The 21,261-nt window shown below is 33.7% G+C and overlaps 1 protein-coding gene and 1 pseudogene across 2 annotated transcripts in view; one reads left to right on the top strand and one right to left on the bottom strand.

The window, feature by feature from the left end:
* Window positions 1-5,038: 5,038 nt before the first annotated feature.
* The window catches only part of LOC143639748 (zinc finger X-chromosomal protein-like), a 36,169-nt gene continuing 19,946 nt past the window's right edge, over window positions 5,039-21,261 (bottom strand). For both annotated transcript variants that reach the window (XM_077107793.1, XM_077107792.1), the window contains exons 3-8: window positions 19,718-20,275; window positions 14,059-14,208; window positions 12,503-12,646; window positions 12,041-12,193; window positions 11,535-11,675; window positions 5,039-8,637 (exon numbers count right to left, since the gene is read on the bottom strand). In XM_077107793.1, coding sequence (XP_076963908.1) covers window positions 7,454-8,637; window positions 11,535-11,675; window positions 12,041-12,193; window positions 12,503-12,646; window positions 14,059-14,208; window positions 19,718-20,275 — 2,330 coding nt within the window. In that variant the 3' untranslated portion in view covers window positions 5,039-7,453. The remainder of the gene's footprint in view (window positions 8,638-11,534; window positions 11,676-12,040; window positions 12,194-12,502; window positions 12,647-14,058; window positions 14,209-19,717; window positions 20,276-21,261) is intronic.
* LOC143639810 (ORM1-like protein 3 pseudogene) lies at window positions 9,262-9,823 on the top strand (annotated as a pseudogene).

Raw genomic sequence — 21,261 nt, 5'->3', positions numbered from 1 at the left:
ATATAAGACCAGCATTAGTCTAATTACTAAAGCCAAATATAACTATAACACAATCTGTCTCATAACATATACAAAATCCTCAGGAAAATATTAGCAAGTTGAATTCAAAGAACTAAAAAAATTACACAATGACCAAGTGAGATTAACCACAGGTATGCAGATTAAACAAGAAATAGAGAAAATCTTCTTTAAATTGATAGGGAATACCCACAATACTTAATGGTGCAAAATCTGAAGCATTCCTACTAATATTAGAAACAAGGCAAGTCTGCCTCTCATAAAGTATGTCCTTTATGAACATCACCCTGGAAGTCCTAGCTAATGCAATCTCTCACACACATGCACCGTGTGTCAAAAAAAAAAAAAAAAAAAAAAAAAAAAAAATTACCTAGAAAAATTCATCTTTAATAAAAAATGTGAAATACTTTTCCAGCTTAACAAAAGTTGAGCGAGTGTATTACCATAATATCTGCTTCACAATAAATGATAGAAGTTGAAATCAAAGAACAACAGATAGCAACAAGAAATCCTATGAAGATATAAAGATATCCAGTAAAGGGCTATGAATATATTTCACAGGAAGAGCACTTGCCTCCTATGTACTTTGACCCAGGTGAGATTTTTCTTTTTTATTTCCCCTAAGTTAGATCCTGATCACCACAAAAACAAAACAAAATAGAGCTCCTGTAAAAGTAAAAATATAGGAAAACAATGATTGGACATAATATAATTTTGTGCTTAAAACTGGTAATTTTAATATAAGATTTAGGCAAGAAGAAGTAAAAGTTTCAGCTAATTGGTAAAAAAATATATGAAGGTAATGCAATAGATAATGAAGTGGGAAGGTTGATGAAGATTACAGATTTTATATTTAACTGAAGTTAAGTTGTATTAGTTTAAAGAAGAATGTTGTAAAACTTGAAATGCTTCATTCATGCCTGGCATGGTGGCACATGTCTATAATGAAAGCAACTTGGGAGGCTGAGGAAGGAGGATCTTGAGCTCAAACCCAGACTCAGCAACTTAGCCAGGCACTACGCAACTCAGGAGACTCTGTCACTAAATAAAATACCAAAAAAATGGCTGGAAATGTGGTTCAGTAGTTAAGTACACCCGGGTTAAATCTCCAGTGCCAAAATAAAAACAAAACAAATTTCATTCACAAAGAAAATACTCAATATACACAATAATAATAAAGCATGTCACTACACACACAAACACACAAATAAAGAGACTGCATGAATGACAACAAACAGAGTTTAACTAAATGGTGACACAAGATAATCATCACATTTAAGGAAATATACAAACTAAAAATAAAAAAGTGAAAGAGACAATCCTTGCAAAACATAACCAAAAGAGCAGGAATGATAACAATAGACAAAATAGAGTGCACACACACACACAAAAACCATTATAAGAATGAATATTATATAATAAAAATAAATATTTTCCAATCAGATAAAAAATTAAAAATATTTTGCATCAAATGTAAGAGCTCCTAAAGACATGAAAAAATATTAAGAGAATTATAAGAGAGGTAGGCATGGTGGCATACATATATAATAACCAGCAATCTGGGAGACTGAGGCAGGAGGATAAGTACAAGGTCAGTCTTAGCAACTCAGCAGGGGCCTTAGCAACTCCTTTAGACCCTGTCTCAAATACAAAACAAAAATGGATGAAGATGTGGCTCAGAGGTTAAATACCTCTGGACTCAATACCAAGTACAGGAAAAGAAAAAAAGGGGAAAAAAGAAAGTTGAAGATGTCAATGAATGGTAGTATGTCCCTGGTTCCATCTGCAGTACTTGCTAAAACAAAACAAAGTACTCCTACAACCATCATCTGAAGAATTGAAGAAATAGCAACACAATCAAAGAGCATATTTGGAGGCTGGGTTACATAGTTCAGTTAGTAAGTGCTTGTATGCACAAGGTCCTGGGTTTAGTCCCTAACAACACACACACACACACACACACACACACACACGCACGCACGCACAGAGTAGTGAAGTTCATTACTCCATTTCAAGAATATATACAAAAGCCAGAAAAAAGATCTGAAGAAATAAAAGACATCAAAAATACCAGAAACCAGTTGGATATAAGACATATGTAAAGAAAACATTTCACACAGAGTTATCCACAAAATGTTTTTCTAAAGTACACATGGAACGCTTTTTGGACAACATATTTGGTCCCAAATGAGTCGTAATTAAGTGTCTTACCGAATTAAATAAATAAATAAAAAACGCAACTAGAAACTGTAACAGAAAGTCCACAGTATGTTAAATAAATGTACTGAAGAGTTTAACTTACATAATCAATGCGCTTCAGAAGCCAGAGTAAGGCTTGGAGGATAGCTCTGGGCTAGTTATAAATGTCTAACATATATCAGAAGGCCGTGAGTTTGATACATACCACTGTAAAAACAACACCAACCAAAGAATCACAGCAAAATTAGTAACACCTTGGGACAAATAAAAACAAAACACAGGTCACATAACACTTGAAAAGTGGCATACAGATCAAAGTTTATATGCAAATATGTAAATCCACAAGAAAGTGCAGAAACCAACAATCTAATTTAATTTACACCTCAAAGAACTAGAACAAGAAATAAACTCAAACTAGCAGAAAGGAAGATAAAATAAAGATCAAAGATAAACAGATAAAAGCAGAAAAAGCAAGAAAATGTAGTCATTTACTTAAAATATTTTTCAAAAATGAAAAATTCTTATTTAAATCAACTTTTAAATGTGTAGATTAGTTTTTTTTAAATTCCAGAAAAGACAAAGACAAAATTAAAATCGAAAATTAAACATTTTACCAGTATCACATAAGTAGAACAACAAAGAGTAACAAATAAATTAGAATGAATAAATTCCTAGAAACAATCTACCAAAAGCTAATAATGAAGAAATAGAGAATTAAGATTAGCTAAAACTTAGAGGTTCAATCAGTAATCACAGATCTCTTACAAAAAAAAAAAAAATCCAGGATTAGCAGGCTTTGCTAGAGATTTCTACCAAATATTTTTTAAAAATAATATAAACATAAATCCTTCTGAAAATATTCCAAAATATTAGAGGGCACACTTGAGTTTTTATTCTGAAGCCTGTACTAAAACCTGGAAGAGACACACACATACAAAAGACCAGTCATGTATCCTTATACTGAACAAACAAAAACCCACCCCACAAAAATGACCAACCAAATAAGTAAATAATATTTCAACAAAACATTAGCAAACTTCAAGAGAAGATCAACCTTAGTGTCTTATAAGACATTAACAGAAAATAAACAAAAAAAGAAAGGCATGATCATCTAAACTAACATGGGAAAAGTTTTTGGTTAAGATTTAACACTCTATAAAAACACTAAGTCAAAAGCAATTTCAAAATAACAAAAGTCCCATTTTTACAAAACATTGCCTAGTATCAAATTTTTGATGAAAGTCTGAAATCTTATTCACTAGTATCAGGAATAAGGATATTAAATGATATAAGCTAGATAAAGAAAACAAAACAAAACAATACAAAACAAAAAAACAACCACTACATGATTCTACTTGGATGAAAGTTACCAGGCCCTGAGGGAACTCCAGTAATAAGTTATTATTATGGGTGTAGTTCCAGTTTTGCTGGAAATCTTGTTTCACAATGATGTGAGTATGCTTTAATTACTAAGTTGTATGCACTGAAGAAGGATTAAAATGGTAAATTTTAGCTAGGCATAATGGTGCACACCTACCATCCCAGCCTAGCTTGTGTGAGACTAAGTTGAATTCCCAGAACTACAAGAGGAAATGACTGTTTAAACTTCCCTCTGCAACCACCCTTTTCTCGATATAGTAAAACCAACCAATTAACCAAACACCAACCAGATTTCTGGGCCTACAGTGATTTCTTATTCAGAAGGGACAGAGTAGATAGGTTCAAGATTTTATACTCCGAACTAGTTTCTAGGTTATAAAAATTTTAATACCACGGTAACATTGGCAATCTCTGGCTCCCACTTCAAAAAGTTACTGCTTTCAAGAATTATACTTTAGAAAACTGACCAATAATATGTCCTTTTTATACAAGTCTTAAAATTTGTAGAAGATAAAAAAGAAACAGACAAAATAAGTTGAAAATCATAAATCATACTGAGAGTGTTAGGTATATTAATATGTATTATTACCATGGTCTTTTCTAACTTCTTGGTCTTGCCAACATAGACATTTATGTTCTCTTACCTTTCAATTTAAAGTTAGTATTTCAATTATTATGCAAATTTATTCCTACAAAGTGGAGGAATTGTAATATAATCTTTACTTTTAGAGTAAAAAAAAATTAATTACATTGTGTCATCCAAACTAAAGAGACAGTAGCAAAGCATTGTGAATATTTTTAATGTATCACTGACTATATTTTAAGATATTAACTTTATTTTACCTCAAAAATAAGTCCAAGTATCTCAATCTTTTTTGCTTGTTTTTGACTCCTGGTCTAGATATTGATATTTACTATGACAAGCATTTAAAACTATACTTTTATATAGCATATTAAAATCTTACTAAAAGCCTGCAAATTGAGCACAAAGGAACAAGGCACAAATGAGATATTCTACAACAGGGTCTTTTCACTACAGAGATGTTAGTAATAATCACTGATTTGACAGATTCATAAAATTATACCAAGTGTCTTACCAAATTACATTCATACTGAAATAAACTACAAATGTTCTCAAAAACCTCTTAATAAGAGGAAAATTTATCTCAGAAAAGGGAGATGCTAAAACATGAGTTTTAAGAACAAGTTCCTCATATGGCTTAGTAGTTATTAACCACTCTAAATATCACTTGTAAATTAATAGGATCATCAGTTTTGTATCTAAGTAACAAAAAATCGAAAACAATCAAGAAACATCCTGCATTCCACTGGTAAATAGAAAAAGATTAAACTTACCAAAATTGCACACATATTTTCCTCAATAAAAAGTTTTAGTTTAGTACTGATATCAAATACACTAAACATTTATTAACAAGAAAATATTCTCCTTTTTATTTGCTTGTTATTCTCAAGTACACATTTACAATATTGTCACATTTTCCTTTTATGAATTTCTTAAGTATTTTACAATGTGTACTGAGGAAGACATATAATAATTTTTAATAGGCAATTTCATGAAACAATAACTTACGTTGTTGTAAAACTTTGTACCATTTTAGAACATTTAACTGAAATATCAACTTTTTTAGCTTTTTTAGCTTTAAGAATTAAAACCAGCCTGTAACTAATAACAATATATAACAGTAAGTACAATTTCATGTTTTCTTCATACAAATATATTTTATCATATTCACGTGAACAAAGTATTATTACCTTTTAAAGGTTTCAACATTGTGTTTTAAAAAACAAAACTATGTACGACTCCAGACTATATGAGAAATATGATGTAAAATGTTGTGTTCTTTATCTTTCAGTTTATTTAAAAAATATAAATAACCTAGTTATCTGTATTTATTTTTTATGAAAGTTTTTAAATTCCTAAGTTTAAATTTTCATCTAAATATTTCCTTTTATATTATTTCAGGAAAGTCAAATTCAAAGGAGATTTAAAAGGTAAAGATTCTCACATACCCAAAAAAATAGGGTTTTCAAAAACAGTATAATGGCTAACACTAAAATTGAGTGAAACTATATGTAGAGAAGAAAGAAGGCATAAGAGATTCCAAAATCCATTTCATGGCTTCAGCTGGCATTAAGCTTAAATTCTTAGGGGACTAAAGAATTTGAAACAACATTTATAAGCCTATAGATGCAATTTCTGAATGGGAGAATGACAAAGAAAGCTGAAAGTTACATCCAGATAGTAACAATGGAATGAAACACCATAATGAAGCCAGGAGGCAGCTTATCAAATGGGAAAAATTTCTTCTCATCTTCCCCACAAGTGCCACTAATGTGTCAACAGCTGATTTAAGGAACCTACATACTACTTTTGTTCTTCAAAATTCATATTAACCAAATTCTAATTAGCAGAATTAATTATTACACATGTGCATAAATGTCACTGACTGCCAAAAAAATATATCAACTAAAAACCAAACCTGAAAGAACTGGTGATATCGTAAGGCAACAGATTTTCAATATATACTTAAAATACTTTTTATCTTCTAGTCATTGAAGTCAACATATATTTTAAATCTTCAAGATGGCCAACCAAGAAATAAAAAAGCAGGAAATTGCAAATACTTAAGTTGTAATCAGCATTCTCTTACACTACTTCCTCTTGGTCCTACTTTCCTTGCAAAGATAGTTCCCTCAAGGGATTGTGAGAAAAAACCTAAAATATACACATCTGGATTAACCTTTGAGAAAAAATTTAAACTCTGAAAATACTCTATTTAAAAACACCTTAACTTCCATTTTTTGATTACTGAAGTTAAATAAATACCTTCACTTTTACTAATGTTCTTATTTTTCCCTTCTAATTCTTTAGAAAAATTTAGTTTCTCTGAATAGCAAGATTTAAAAATGATCTCAATACATCCCTAAATCTTTCATGTTATTATAAATTTAGCAGTTTTCATCACAGATGTAAATTTGGGAATTTTTGCATAAAAGCAATACGTATCTAAAATTTAGGGTACATTATACACCAAGTTGCAAAAAATTGTAAGGGCCACAATTTACCTCTAAAATACTGCACAATTCAGGCTGCACCAAGTCTCATTTGTAGAACATGACCATTTCAAAACAAAATAGCAAGAAGAAAAGAAACAAGTTAACAAGGCTATGTAAAATTCTTTTGTAATATTTTTTCCAAAACTTCTTTATGCTGCAAAAAAGATATAAACACCACGGAAAAAAAAGGTCAAAGGTTTCTTGGGAAGCACTTTCTGCCTACTAAGCAAAATAAAAATTAAACAAACCTAAATCAGTATTCCACAATCAGCAATGCTAGCAGCTCAAATAAAATGTTTCATTGTCAAGTAATCTGAAATGATTTCCATATCACACTAAGAAAGGATAATAGAATAGAATCTCCCACTTTCATCAGCAGATGTCTCTAATGTGAAAAATATGTGTGAAAACCAATGAGTCAAAATGATTATTACATTTAGAGTTACCATCTTAAATTATTTTGTCTTAGCAGAGTACCTTCACGGTGAATAAGGTAAACAAATGAACAGTAAATATCTGAATACTGAAAATCAGTATAGAATTAAGGATCACTTTTTAAAAAGCAACTTGATTGTTGCCACCTTTCCTCATTTATTAAATAAACTGAATAGAATTCAGAACACTCTAATGAATAAAATGTAAGGAAAAATAGAAGCAAAAATCATGTTTGTATGTAGCATAAATCAATGTATACGGTATTGTATGAGAACAAGAATGATAGACTTTAAAATGGTTTTCCTGTTACAAGACCAACATCTGTACAAAGTCTGTGAACTTATTAGGACAAGCTAACTTCTTTGTGATGTCGCATTATGTGCTGGTTCTTTTCCGAAGGTCTTCGAAAACCTTTCTTGCAGTACTCACAACGATGAGGATAGTCTTTTGTATGAATGGAAATAACATGCCGTTTAAAGCCTGAGGCATCTGTAGTGCTATACTCACAGTACTCACACTGATAGACTTTCCGGCCACTGTGTGTCTTCATATGCTTTTTAAGCTCATTCTGTTGCCTAAATCCCTTTCTACATCTCTTACACCTAAATGGAAGGTCCTTTGTATGAACTGACAGAATATGGCGACTTAGTACAAATGGATCTGCTATTTTAAAGTCACAATGTCTACACTGGTGCATTTTTTTACCCTTGTGGGCAGCCACATGTTTCTTGAGTTCTGAAGGCCTGTGAAAGCCTTTATCACACATGTCACACTTATGGGGATAGTCCTTTGTGTGAACTGATATTATGTGTCGCTTCAAATCACTTGAATTTGAACTCTTGTGGTCACAATGCAAACATTGGTGTGTTTTGCTTTCTTGATGGATAAGAGCATGTTGCTGCACCTCTTTGGTATCTGAGAAAGTCAGAAGACAAATATCACACTTGAACGGCATCTCTTTACTATGTTTAGTTTTTACGTGCGTTTTTAAGTTAGAAGAGTCTGCAGACCTATATTCACAATATTGGCATTGGTATGGTTTCTCCCCAGTATGAATCCGCATATGTTTTTTAAGCTCTGATGGGTGACGAAAACCTTTACCGCATTCCACACAAATATGAGGAAAACTCTTGCTGTGGACTGCCAAAAGATGACGGTTCAATAACCCTTGTTCAGCTGTCTCATATTCACAGAATTTACACTTATGCATTTTGTTGTTTCCTTTTTCCTTATGCACCATTTTGTGAGTAAACAAAGCCCCAGTGTGAGAGAAATGCTTTCCACACTCATCACACTCAATGACTTTCTCTACCTTGCTGGTCAATTTGTGGCTTTCCAAGTGATTATGTAAACTTATCTTTTTGTTGGTAGTATAATCACAGTCAGTACAGCAATACTTCTTCTTGGCAATGTGTTCAGGATGGTTTTTCATATGTCTTTTCAAAAAGCCTCTTGATTTAAACTTCTTCCCACAAATCATGCAAGGGTAGACAGTCAAGGGATGTCCATCAGGACCAATAATTATTGCTAAGGAAAAAAAAAAAGAAAAGAAAAGAACATAAGAGATCAAAATCTATCTGTAGTATTTTCTTCAAAACATTAAGTGTTTTCTGAATATTACTGGGCATGGACTCCTACACTTATGGACATTTCTTTCATTGCTTTTCTACATTAGAAACATTGCAACCTTACAATAATGAGAATGTGGTTTGCTTCTTTATGACCATACTAATCCCAATCCTTCCAGTTTAAAAAGTGAACAAATAAATTAAGTAGTGATAAAACTACATCAACTTATAAAGAAATATGTTAAAAAAGTCATTCATGAATAAAGTTTAGCATTTTTAAATTTATTACAATAGGTGATTAAAACCAGAAATAGTTAATCACAGAGACATATCCCCAGCTCTTTTTGAGATAATGTTTTTGTTAAATAGCAAAGTTAAACAGCAAAGACCTTGAACTTGTGATCCTCCTACCTCAACCTCATGAGTGGCTGCCAGTAACCAATCTTTAAAACTTTTCTTTAGGCTGATTCCTCTGGAGCTGCCAGTGGGGTGCTGCTGCTGCTCTTTATTATAACTGCTAAAGCAGCTGCAGCCCCTGTTCCCAGGCATCCCTCCTGGGCCCTCAACCTCCCGCTCCGCACGAGCAGCAGTGGAGAGGGGTGTCAGGATGAATGTAGGCACAGCACACATCGAAGTGAACCCCAATATGCAGGTGATGAACAGCCGTGGCATCTGGCTCTCCTACGCGCTCGCCATTGGGCTTCTTCATGTCGTGCTGCTGAGCATCCTCTTCGTGAGAGTACCTGTTGTCTGGACCCTCACCAACCTCATCTACAACATGGGCATGTACATCTTCCGGCACACAATGAAAGGGACACCCTTCGAGACCCCAGACCAGGGCAAAGTGAGGCTGTTGACCCACTTGGAGCAGATGGACTAAGGGGTCCAGTTCACAGCTTCTCGGAAGTTCTTCACCATCACACCCATTGTGCTGTACTTCCTAACCACCTTCTACACCAAGTACGACCAGATCCATTTCATCCTCAACACTGTCTCTGATGAGCGTTGTCATCCCTAAGTTGCCCCAGCTCAATGGAGTCCACATTTTTGGTATCAACAAGTACGGAGGGTGCAGCCCCTTCCTCAGCCTGGGGTGGCAGGTGTTTGCTGTGATGCTAAAGACAAGGAGCCTCTCTGACGGCTAGCCTCTAGACTAGCCTCTGGGCCTAGTTCCCCCTTGATTCCCCAGTAGCTGACTTGGCGTAGCTTGTAGTGGGTTGGGGTGGGCCCCTGGGCTCTACTCATTTTGATTTTTTTTGATTCTTTCCTTTCGCCTTTTGAATAGACTCCATGGGGTGGTCATGGAAGGGGCTGGGCTCCCGGGCTGAACATGGACCTAGATCTCCCGGGTTGGGACAGGAGGCAAGGGAGAAATCCCTGCTTGCTTGTTTACCCTCAGGTAGCCAAAGCACTTTAACGCCTGTGAAGGAACAGAGGAAGGTACAGCTTCTGGATTGTTTCATTTTGGTTCTTCAGGCTATAGGACGACAATGTATTTTTGTACTTATGGAAACAAGTGTGTGACAGTACCTCACCCCTCTGGGTAGAAAGCTCTCTGATCCTAGTCCCAGGCTTTGGTGGCTCCCCTGCACCCCACTCTGGGTACTGGGTGGGAATGGAGAGTGTGAGAGGGGAGGTGGTGGTGGGGACATACATGGCCTGGTTCTGGAGGCAAAAGGCCAGGGCCTGCCATCTGATCCCAGTGGAGTTGGAGAGAGGGCAGTGGTGGGTAAGGGTGGGGTAGTAAGCCGAGTCTTAAAAGAATGGGCCTCAGCAGTAGTGGACATGTGTTGTAAAAGGGGAGTGGGCAGAAGCTAGACCCAGAGAATGGTCTTGGGGAGAGGTAAGGGAAGTGGCTGTGGGTTTGAAACTCCTGGACTGGTGTGAGGAGCGGGCTTGGGTGGAAGAGGCTATGTCACTGTTAGCTCAGATACAGTTTGACACTGGCCTCTATGTCGTGCGAAGGTGTGAGGAAGCTGCAACAAAAACAGGGGACAGTGGGGCCTTCCGTAGTCCCTCACCTATGACCTCCCTGTTCAGACTGGTGCCAGGCAGGGCCTTTTGAGGGAAGGTATACATGGGGTTCTGAAACCACCTCCACTTGGTGGTGGGCTAAAGGGTCAGGCAGGGTGGTGTCTGTAGCCACTGTCTCAGTCCAAGGAGGGAGACAGGAGGGGCTGGCTAGAGAGGAGGCACCTTCTCCTCTCCCCAGTCCTACTGGGAGCATGTTATATTGAAAAGGTGTGAGTGCCCAAGCCCTCTGCTGGGGGGCCTGAGGGAGGAGGAGAGTTCACTCATTCTGTTTTCTGCCTCCTATCCCATCCTTACCCCACACATCACAGGGAACTTTCACCTTAAATCTTTCTAAGCAAAGTGTGAATAGGATTTTTACTCCCTTTGTATAGTATTCTGAGAAACGCAAATAAAGGGCAATATGTTCCTGTTAAAAAAAACAAAAACTTTTCTTTAAACATTAAAATTGGTATTCAAAATAATATAGCAAAGAATAGCAAAGAGGTTGACATCTTCCCTACTCCTTTAAGCTGACTGTAATTCATATTTGTTCACTTAAAGTTAACTAACATAGTTATGATTTATTTTCATTTATGGTAAATCGCCTGAAACTCTAATTAATTTTCCTTGATATCTGGTCCACAGACTGTTCTTTTATCTAAGGAAAAATTCATGAAAATAATTTGAGTTTTGAAATTATATTTTCAAATTCAATACACAATAGCTACATGTAGCTGAGCAGCTAATATGGCATTATGACACTCCTGTGGATAAATACTATTTTCCTCTGAGAGCTACTCAGCAGAGTTTGCTATATATACTGTGGAATTCATGTGCTCCCACCTGTTTGGTACTGCTTGGAATCAGGTCTTCTCCTTTTCTTTGGTTTTTGTTTAGCTAGTCTGCTAAGGCCAGCAGACTCATCTATGTGCAAGAGGGCACTTGCTGTGCCATTCCGGTTTTCAATTCCATCAGAATTATTACCTAACAATGAGCATTAAAAACAACATTATAAAGTACCGTGAACTACAAAGAATTTGGAAAAAAAAAAAAAGATTTAACAACAATGAAAATTAAGTCATGATGCTTAAGAATTAAAGAGATTCGCCATTTCAGGAAATAAGTTTTACAGCCGAGTTTTAAGTAAGACCACAGCATTTTTCCAACAGACTCCCTCTGTTGTCTTTCAAATTATGAAATAATAAACCATATAAAATAAAGCAATCTGAAAGTTATAGACTTATTTTCATATGCATGAAATCATAATACCATTAATTCATATTTCTGAAATCTTAACCATAGAATCCATTTTTCATTGTACAAATATTAAAGAATCATTCAATCCTTACCATAAGCTGCTGCCCATGCAATTGGCATGAAGGCTTTCATTTCACTGTCATCTATCTGCTGTTCATGCACTGTAGCAGCTGCTGCTGTAACAGCAGCATCTTCTTCTCCTACAATCACTTCCATATAAACCTCATCAGTGATCTCAGCAACATCTAAATACAAATTAATAAAAATGTTTTATGAGTTTCAACTCATACACAAACAATATATTAGCAGTTTAAATATAGCAGTGAATATTCAACAAATATTGATTGAACATTCTTTGGACTTCACAGTATTTTATTTAAAGCAACAATCTAAGCATACATTAAGAAACACTAATATGATGTTTGGGATAATGTTAGCATAATAAATTTCTTTAAGTATTGCTGACCAAATACTGGTTGCATTAAAAACAAACAAAAAACAAAAAAAACTTTAGAAACATAAAATTACTTCCCACAAAAAGGCCACCTGCTTACTTAAATCTTCATCTTCTTGTTGGGAGTCATTGACAGTCATATAAACCATCTTTTCTCTAGGAACACGAATAGTGCTGTTCTGATCAAGCAGTTCAACTCCATGATCGTTTTCAGGCTCACTCTCCACAATGTCTACTGTTCCACCTATTAAGATAAAGACAGCTTCAAGAATTTATTTGAATCCTCATTTGAACAGGCTCTTTTTATACTTTTATGTAACATTAAAATATATATCTTAACATTTTTCATAGAACTAATTAAAAAAAAAGAAAACCCACTCTTAAAATAAAGAATAGTTAGAGCAATTTTAAACCAAAAAAGCAATGCTGGAAGCATCATAATACCGGATTTCTAATTATGCTACAGAGTTAATTACACTGCTAAAAGCTGTTTGGTACTGGCATTAAAAAAAAGACAAAGAGCACTGGCACAGAACAGAAAACACAGAAACAAACACACCCATCAAAAGTCATCTGATCCTTGATAAAGGTATCAAATATATACACAGGAGAAAAGACATCCTGTTTTATGTCTGGTGATGGGACAACTGATTTATCCCTACGTAGAAGAATCAAAGTAGATCCTGATCTCTCAACTTGCAGAGAAAACTAATCAAAATGGATGAAAGAGCTCAGAATTAGACAAAAACTATTTAACTGCTACAAGAAAATGTAAGTCAAAACTTCAGTTTTTAAGCACAATGACTTTCTCAATAGGAATCTTAAAGCTCAAAAAATAATAAATGGTATGATATCAAATTAAAATGCTTCTTCATAGCAAAGGAAACAATTAGGAATGTGAAGAGAGAACTTAAAGAATGGGAAAAAAAAATCTTTGCAAACTATTCTTTTGACAGAGGATTACCATAGTATACTGACTCAGAAAGCTTTACACCAAAAAACTAGATCAAATAATCTAGTTAGTATATAGGCAAATAAATTAAACAGACACCTCTCAAGAAAAGAAATACAAATTAACCAACAAATATACTTTAAAAATTAGCAAATAGGAAAATGCAAATCAAATCACATGAAGGGACTGGGATTGTGGCTTAGTTGGTAAAGTGCTCATCCAATAAGAGATGAGTGAATAAAGAAAAAGTGATATGCATACACAATGGCTTTTTACTTAGCCACAAAGAAAAATGAACTATGACATTTGTAGGAAAATGGATGGAACCTGAGACCAATACATTACGTGAAATAAGTCCAACTCAGAAGGTTAAGGGTCATATATGCGGAAGCTACAGATGACTAAGGGAAAAAAAAGTGAGGACACATCTCATAAAAATCAAACGAAATCAGTAGAGAGTGATCACTGAGTAGCACATGGAGTGAGAGGGGGAAAATGCTGGTGAGTAATACTGGCCAAATTACATTTTTAAATTGTGTGCATGTATGCATATTTAACAAAATATTCTATCAATATATACAATATAAAACACCAATTAAAAAATGTGGGGGAAAGTGTCTTAAAAGTATCTTCAAAAAAGATTTCAAATTGTCTTAGTTTTAAATAAAACCACTACTCTGAAGAATCTGAAGCCTTCCTCTTACCTAAGTCATCCTCACCAGGGTCAGCTTTAAAAATGTATACCTTGATGACTTCAGGGCAAGTGCCTTCTACTTTACAAGAATCAATATCTGACTCTTCATTCGTATTCACAGCAGTGGAACCATTATGTTCTATTTTGCCAGCATCATCCACTACAGAGGGAAAAATATATCACAAAAAATTAACAATATGCTTACATAAAATATTGCCATTTTTGTACAAATAAAATATAATCTGATTCACGTAAACTTAAATGATTTTAGCTAGACAAGTATTAGATGCAATGAATACATTTTAAATGACTTCTAGGAGTGGAATAAAATATTAAAAGTATTTCTTATAAATCAAACTTCTAGAATTCACAAACCTTAGTAAACACAGTACCATCTTATACACTCACTACTTCTGAATACAACAAAACATTAAAAATCAAAATATGATTATCAGAAAGATACACTGCCAGGTACGAACTGAAGAATGTATCTATAATGACTGAACTAAAGTTGTGGTGATAGCAAAGATTTAAATTCAGTCTTATTTTTAACAGTGGCTTATGAACACAGAAGACAAATTTCAGAAGCTTTGAAATATTCTTTCAAATTCCCCATCATGGTCTTTTTTGGGAGAGGGGTTCGTTCTTTCTTTTTTTTTTGAATTCCTAAATGAACCTAGGGCTCTGCGAGTGCGTGGCACAACTCTGCTGCTGAGAGGTATATGGCAGCTCCCCCTATGTCACAATTCCCCCATCACTATCTTAAGAAGTCAACTAAATTCTATTATCAAAATTTTTATTTAGCTTACATTACAGATAAACTTATTCTGAAAATTAACTCTGAAAAGCATAACTACAGTGACAATTTTAAATTTCTTACTCATTAGGAATAAAAGACCACATGCAAACAATATATTGAATTTTTTTCCTTACTAATTTTTTCCCCTACTAATATGATAAAATCTAACTACTTCAGTTTAAATGCAAAAAAAAGACCTAAAAATACTGAGCCACTAAAAAATTAAGATTTGGTGGTGGTGGATTTTCTGACACACTAACAATACTTATATTTGCAAACCCCATTTTAGCACACATTTCAAAACAATACTGAAATATCACTTAGGAATACACTAGTTAAATTTTTTTGTACAATTTAAAATTTAATGTGTATATGTTTATGCTGAAATTGTACTTTCTAGTGCAAACTCTGTTAAACTGAAGTTGAACATTATTCTTCAAACTGACTTACTCATGTCATTGAAAAAATAAAGAACTTTAAAAACCTGTAATTTAGAAAATTCTCTAAAAATACGATTACCATAGTAGAGTTTGGAATAATTTGGCAAAACCATGTTTTGTGCTATCAAAGAAACAAAAGAAAAAATACCTCACTCATGTTTCAAGAGAATGACATTTACAAAGAATATAGCAGGGATTTAAAAATATTACTGAAATAGCATAATGATTTTTAAAAATATGTTCTTCAATACTGTTGCAATGCAATATGTGAGTGAGAATTGTAGCCAACTATAATATGAAAGTGAAGTCACAGAGGGCTTTGTGGAACAGGCAGAAATACTGAATCCTGGAAGGATGGAGATTTCTCAAGCTACTTAAAGTCATAATCTGCAGGTATGCAACTAGGTTAACATATCAATTTAAACACATTCTGTTACTAGGGATTCTTAAAGAGGCTCGAAAACTTCCAATTTCATCATGATGTTTGCTATACCATCCTGCTGACTTAGAAAAGGTCATATGAAGTGACATGACCTGTGAATCTACTGCAATGATGTAATAACAGATTATGAGATCTGAATCAGAATAGAGATAATACATCTGAGATAAATGACCTCACCTGGAATCATAGGAATAAAATGAACATAATAGATGAATGACTGAGATATGAAGCCACCTCCTAGCCACGTGAGACCAGAAGTAGACACAGATGTGGAGTTATGGACAAAATGTTTTGTAAAATACTACAGTATAAAAAAGAACTGGGCCAACGTCAGAGTCCTAGAAATCTTATAATTTAAAAGAAGGAAAAGAAAATTCACAAAGGAACCCACGAAGAGAGAGCTGGAGAGGTTGACAGAAGGGCCAGAAAGAAGTTAGAAAGCTTGAAGTCCTATTTAAACCTACGTAATAACAGAGCACAAATACAAATCAAAGAAGAATATACAAGTTAAGGAAACTGTAAATGACCAGGCATCACAATGTTCTTGAAGACAAGTGGCATACAGAAGCCATATGGAGGTTATTAAAAAAGGTAAGGTGTAAATTTTTTAAGTCTAATTTTATAATTTTCCCCCCAGGAGATTATATATATATTTCCCTCCAAGACTAGGAAAGGAACCCAGAGCTTCTTCCAAACTGGTCAAATATTCTACCTCTGATCCATACCTCCATTCCCACAATTCTAGTTCTAAAAAGAAGAAAAAAGAAGTATGACTAGAATAGGTTATAGGTTCAAGACAATTTAGTAAACTAATCATTGCTCTTTAGGGAAAATATAAAGGCTGATTTAGTAGATGTGGTAAAATTGCGAGGTAAAAATTTTAAAGGAAATTGGAGAAGGCCAAACTAGAGCAAACATGAAGGAAAAAAAGACTTTATTCTTTTGAGACTCAAGGTCAGAAAGTACATATAAATGAAAATATAACCAAGTTATTTTTGAGGAAATAGCAGTATAAGAATTTGAAATGCAGAAAGCAGGAAAACAGCATACAGTTTTAACAACATGTATACAACAAGAAGCAAAGACTTACAGAGTAGGTTAAGTGAGGGAGAATAAGTTTTCTTGAAGTTAAAAAAAAAATCAGCCTTTCTGATTATAAATAAAACATATTACAAACAAAACCTTTAGGTAGCCCTCAACCCTAAACTTGTAAATTATCAAAATGCAAACAGTCTTATTACTATGTTTTATAAAAATAATTCGAGGGCAGAAAACAGGAATCATGTTTATGATTGATATGTACCAGGTTTTTTACTTTTCCTAAGTTAAATATATTTATGCAATCAATTAAAGTTATTTTTCTCAAAGATCTGAAATTCCAAAGTGAGATAGCCAAAATAAATCTAATTTCTCCAGATATCTCATTTCTGAATAATATTAATGTATATGAAGCTGGTCTTTCTTTCAAACTTTATAAACAATGACTGTAACAGGTACTACAAAATCAAATTTCTTATATTTACAAGGTCAGGATGGATGGATGTGCTTATAAATGTTAAAAAGTTTCTAAGTAACTGGAAAATATCTTTTGCAAACCAAAAGTATCTAATAATTTTGGGACCTGAAAAAATGCCAAATAAGTAACCAATAGCCTGAAGTACAGAACTTTCTGGTAAGTTCTTTTTTAGTATGTAAACATATTTCAAATATAAAACTTACCTGAGGATGACCAAAGCTATTCTATTATAAGAGAAAAAATAAAATTCACAATAAAAATTTCACTTTGAAAAGGTATAGACCACTAAATATAAAATTATTCTACATATATTTGACTAAAAAGAAAATTGTGAGGTGGCCGATTACTACTCAAAAATTATAATTTTAATAATTCTTATAAAGCTGAATTAACATGTTTTAATTTCTTAAAAAAACCTGTCTTTTAAAAAAATATATATAAAAAGCAAAAACTAGAAATTTAGAGGTAGGCCATTACAAAAGAGATGTTAGTTCTAGAAATTAAAGTGGCTTATAACAACTACCTGTACGTGACATTTAATAAGTACTTTAGTTTTCTAATTATTCCATCTCACTGTTGAGATATGTGAGATAAAACTTGGGGTGGTGTGTGATCTCTGTAGAGTTAATAAGCTGCTAAGTAAGTGGGGAGTAGACGGAGGACTGTCTTTAGAAGTAAGCTTTACTGGGTTAAGTTTAACTTTACTGGGTGATTACATCACTTCTCTGCTTCCGTAGAAAATAAATCACAATTTTACTGAAAAAAAAAAAAAGTTGGATTTGCATTCAAACTGCATATTTTCTTTTTTTTCCTTTATTTTTTTCTCTCCTTTTTTTTTTAAATTGTTGGTTGTTCAAAACATTACATAGTTCTTGATATATCATATTTCACACTTTGAGTCACAAACTGCATATTTTCTAAGTTAATATCCCAATCATTAAATATTTTCCATTTCAGTCTTCTAATGAAAGACAGGGATTGTCTCATTTTATTTAAATTATCTCTGAAAATCATATTTTTGCTAAGGATTAAGAAGTTACTAAGGTTTATTTACTACCATCCACCCCAGGAAAATAGTTAATTATCTAATTTCTCTCTACTGAAGCTCTGAAGCTTAGTCTGTCCTACTGTTTAGAACATATACATTAGGCTTCTTTTCTCATAAAGTAAAGAAACAAGCAAAATTCCTACAGGAGCACAACTAAAAATGTATTTCAGTGAAAACTTGTCTTGCCTTGAGTATTCTTTCCTTGATATGACATTCTTATGTAAGGAACTATTTTTAAAAAGAAATTAAAGTGAACTCAAATTTAGTCAGCTTGAACACTGAAAGAAATAACACTATTTAGACATTACACTATGCAAAATACAACAGTAGGAAAAAAATGAGTTGTTTTAAAAAAAACCAATATACATTATGAACTGATTTAAAACAATATTTTAAAAAGTATGGCTCATGCTGGGCATGGTGGCCCACGCCTGTAATTCCAGCAGCTTAGGAGGCTAATGCAGGAAGATTGCAAGATGAAAATGAAAGCCAGTTTCAGCAAGTTAGCAAGGCCCCAAGAAATTCAGTGAGACCCTGTCTCTAAATAAAAATAAAAAACAAGGGCTGGCCAGGATGTGGTTCAGAGGTGAGTGTCCCTGGGTTTAATCCCTAGTACCAAAAAAAAAAAGAAAAAGAAAAAGAAAAAAGGGTAGCATAGAAAATCCCTTTCAAATTTCAAAACAAAACAAAAACCTTTAACCTACATACATGTAAACTAAGAAGTTCAGTAAATTAAAGATGTCACAGCCAGTAGTGATTACACTCTGGTAAACAAAAGAGAAATTTTTAAAAGCAGCTAAACCAGATAAAAGTTATTACATAAAGATTTTTCTTTTTTCAATAATAGCTGACTTCTCTCAGGATTGAACTTTAAAAATGAAGGAATAAAAAAAATAGCATAAGTAAAATTAAGACACTTTACTAATGATCAAACCATAGTAATTGAAACTATAAATATTTGCTTAGAGACAGACTCAACTGTTTACATCAAGGCTACTTGAGACTAATTCTCAGTTCTCATTTGACTTGCCCTGGAAACTTCTGGCATAAAATACTTTATTCTCTTTCCTGAACACAAATTAATATATGCAATTCCTTTTTGAAGTAATGCAGGTAGGTTTATCAAGATTTATCTTAATTTTACAGAAGTTTAAGTGAAAAACCTTCAACTATTATGTAATGAGGAAAAGCAGCCTTTGCAGCCTTTTAAAAACAGCTTTGAATCTGGGCATGGTGGTACACACCCAGTACCTCAGGTGCTCACAAATTTGAGGCAGGATGATCAAAAGGAAACTTAGCGAGATTCTATGTCAAAAAGGGATGGGGATACAGTTCAGTTCTTGCCTAGCATGTAAGGCCCAGGATTCAATCCTTAGTACCAGAAACGAAAACACCTCTGATAGTCAGCATACACCAAGACTTACAGGAAATCATAAGGTAATCCTCACAGTTGCTTTTGTCATCATCCTGGTGGTCCACAGGAATTCCATTGGCATCTATGACTGCTTCAGAGGCACAATCTGCTACTAATACTTCTGAAACTAAGTTAGTCGTCAGAGGATCAGTGACAATTTCTGCTTCCACTTCACTATCATGAACCACATGTTCAACGTGTTCAACATTGGACATGTGTATAGATTCACTTGTCAAGACGTGTTCTGGCATGGACATTGAGGTTGAAGTAATGTCAGATGGTAAAATATCATCTGGAACTGTGCAATGTGCTAAAGAAACTTCTCCGGTTACATCTGAATCAAGTACTTGCTCAGGAATGATGACACTGTCAGATACATCAGCTTCCTCTAAAATATCTGAACACTGAACATCCTCTATAACAACATCTTCAATGACATCTTGGATTACAACAGAGTCTTGTACATCAGGAACAAAGTTATGCACAGTTATGTCTGAATTAGAAACAAAAACAGTTTCTTGTACTTCCACAACAATTTGATCACCATCCATGTGTGTAGAATCAGTTCCTTAAGAATAAAAATTAAGACAATAAATTTCAGGTGAGTAAGTAGGATTAAAAGTCAAATAATTTTTACTAGAAAACAGTCTACCTTCTCTGTGTTCCTCAAACACTAAAATAAACTAAAGAAATTAAGAAGGGATCTATTTCTAATTCATATAATGAGTAAAAATTAATCCAACATGTTTTTTAGAATATAAACATGAGAAATTCCCCATGCCACTGAACCAAAATCTTTTAAGAGATGACTATAATATATACAAGTAGTACAAATCAAAAAATAAATATACCACTTTTCTTCATTATGTTTCACTTTCACTGTTTCTTTTCTCAACATATAAATTTTCTTCTTTTTACACACACACACATTTTTTTGTTTACTGTTCTCTTATTTCTTCTATTCTACAATTTCTCCACTTTGTTTTTCCACAACATACTATCAGTATCTACTTGGCAACGACAAAATAACACTTTGAATCTAAGCTTTACAAAACAATCACAGGAGTGAAAAGTGAGATAGATCACTAAGCAAGAGAGACAACAGAATAAAACTGGTTGGACAAATAAATGAAAACAAGTGCAGCTGCCTAGAGATAGTAGAGGTGAGGATAGCTGGGATGGGGCCTACCCTAATTTCATCAGTTAACTATTTCCATCTTGCCTATTCTCCTATATCCCAGACCAAAAATCCCAGAGTAGTTCCTCAGAAGATAAAATCCTTATGTCCATTCTGTAGTTAAGAAGGTAGAAGAGCAAGCCATTGAAAGCCCACAAAGATCAAATGACTTAACCATGATCACAAAATTTGCATAGCATATGCAGCTCAATAAATATTATTCTTTATAAATTCCACAAGTAGAAATCATATCTTTACCAAATAATGTAACAATAATTATAAAAAATACAATACAAAATACTTGGGTATTATGGCTCCTAGTCCAGAGAAAGGCAAACATAGGAGACTTGCATGTGAAATACTCAGATGATTGGCAC

Source organism: Callospermophilus lateralis, chromosome Y, assembly GCF_048772815.1.
Source record: "Callospermophilus lateralis isolate mCalLat2 chromosome Y, mCalLat2.hap1, whole genome shotgun sequence".
Classification (NCBI taxonomy): Eukaryota; Metazoa; Chordata; class Mammalia; order Rodentia; family Sciuridae; genus Callospermophilus; species Callospermophilus lateralis.
This window is presented reverse-complemented; position numbering and strand designations above follow the sequence as displayed.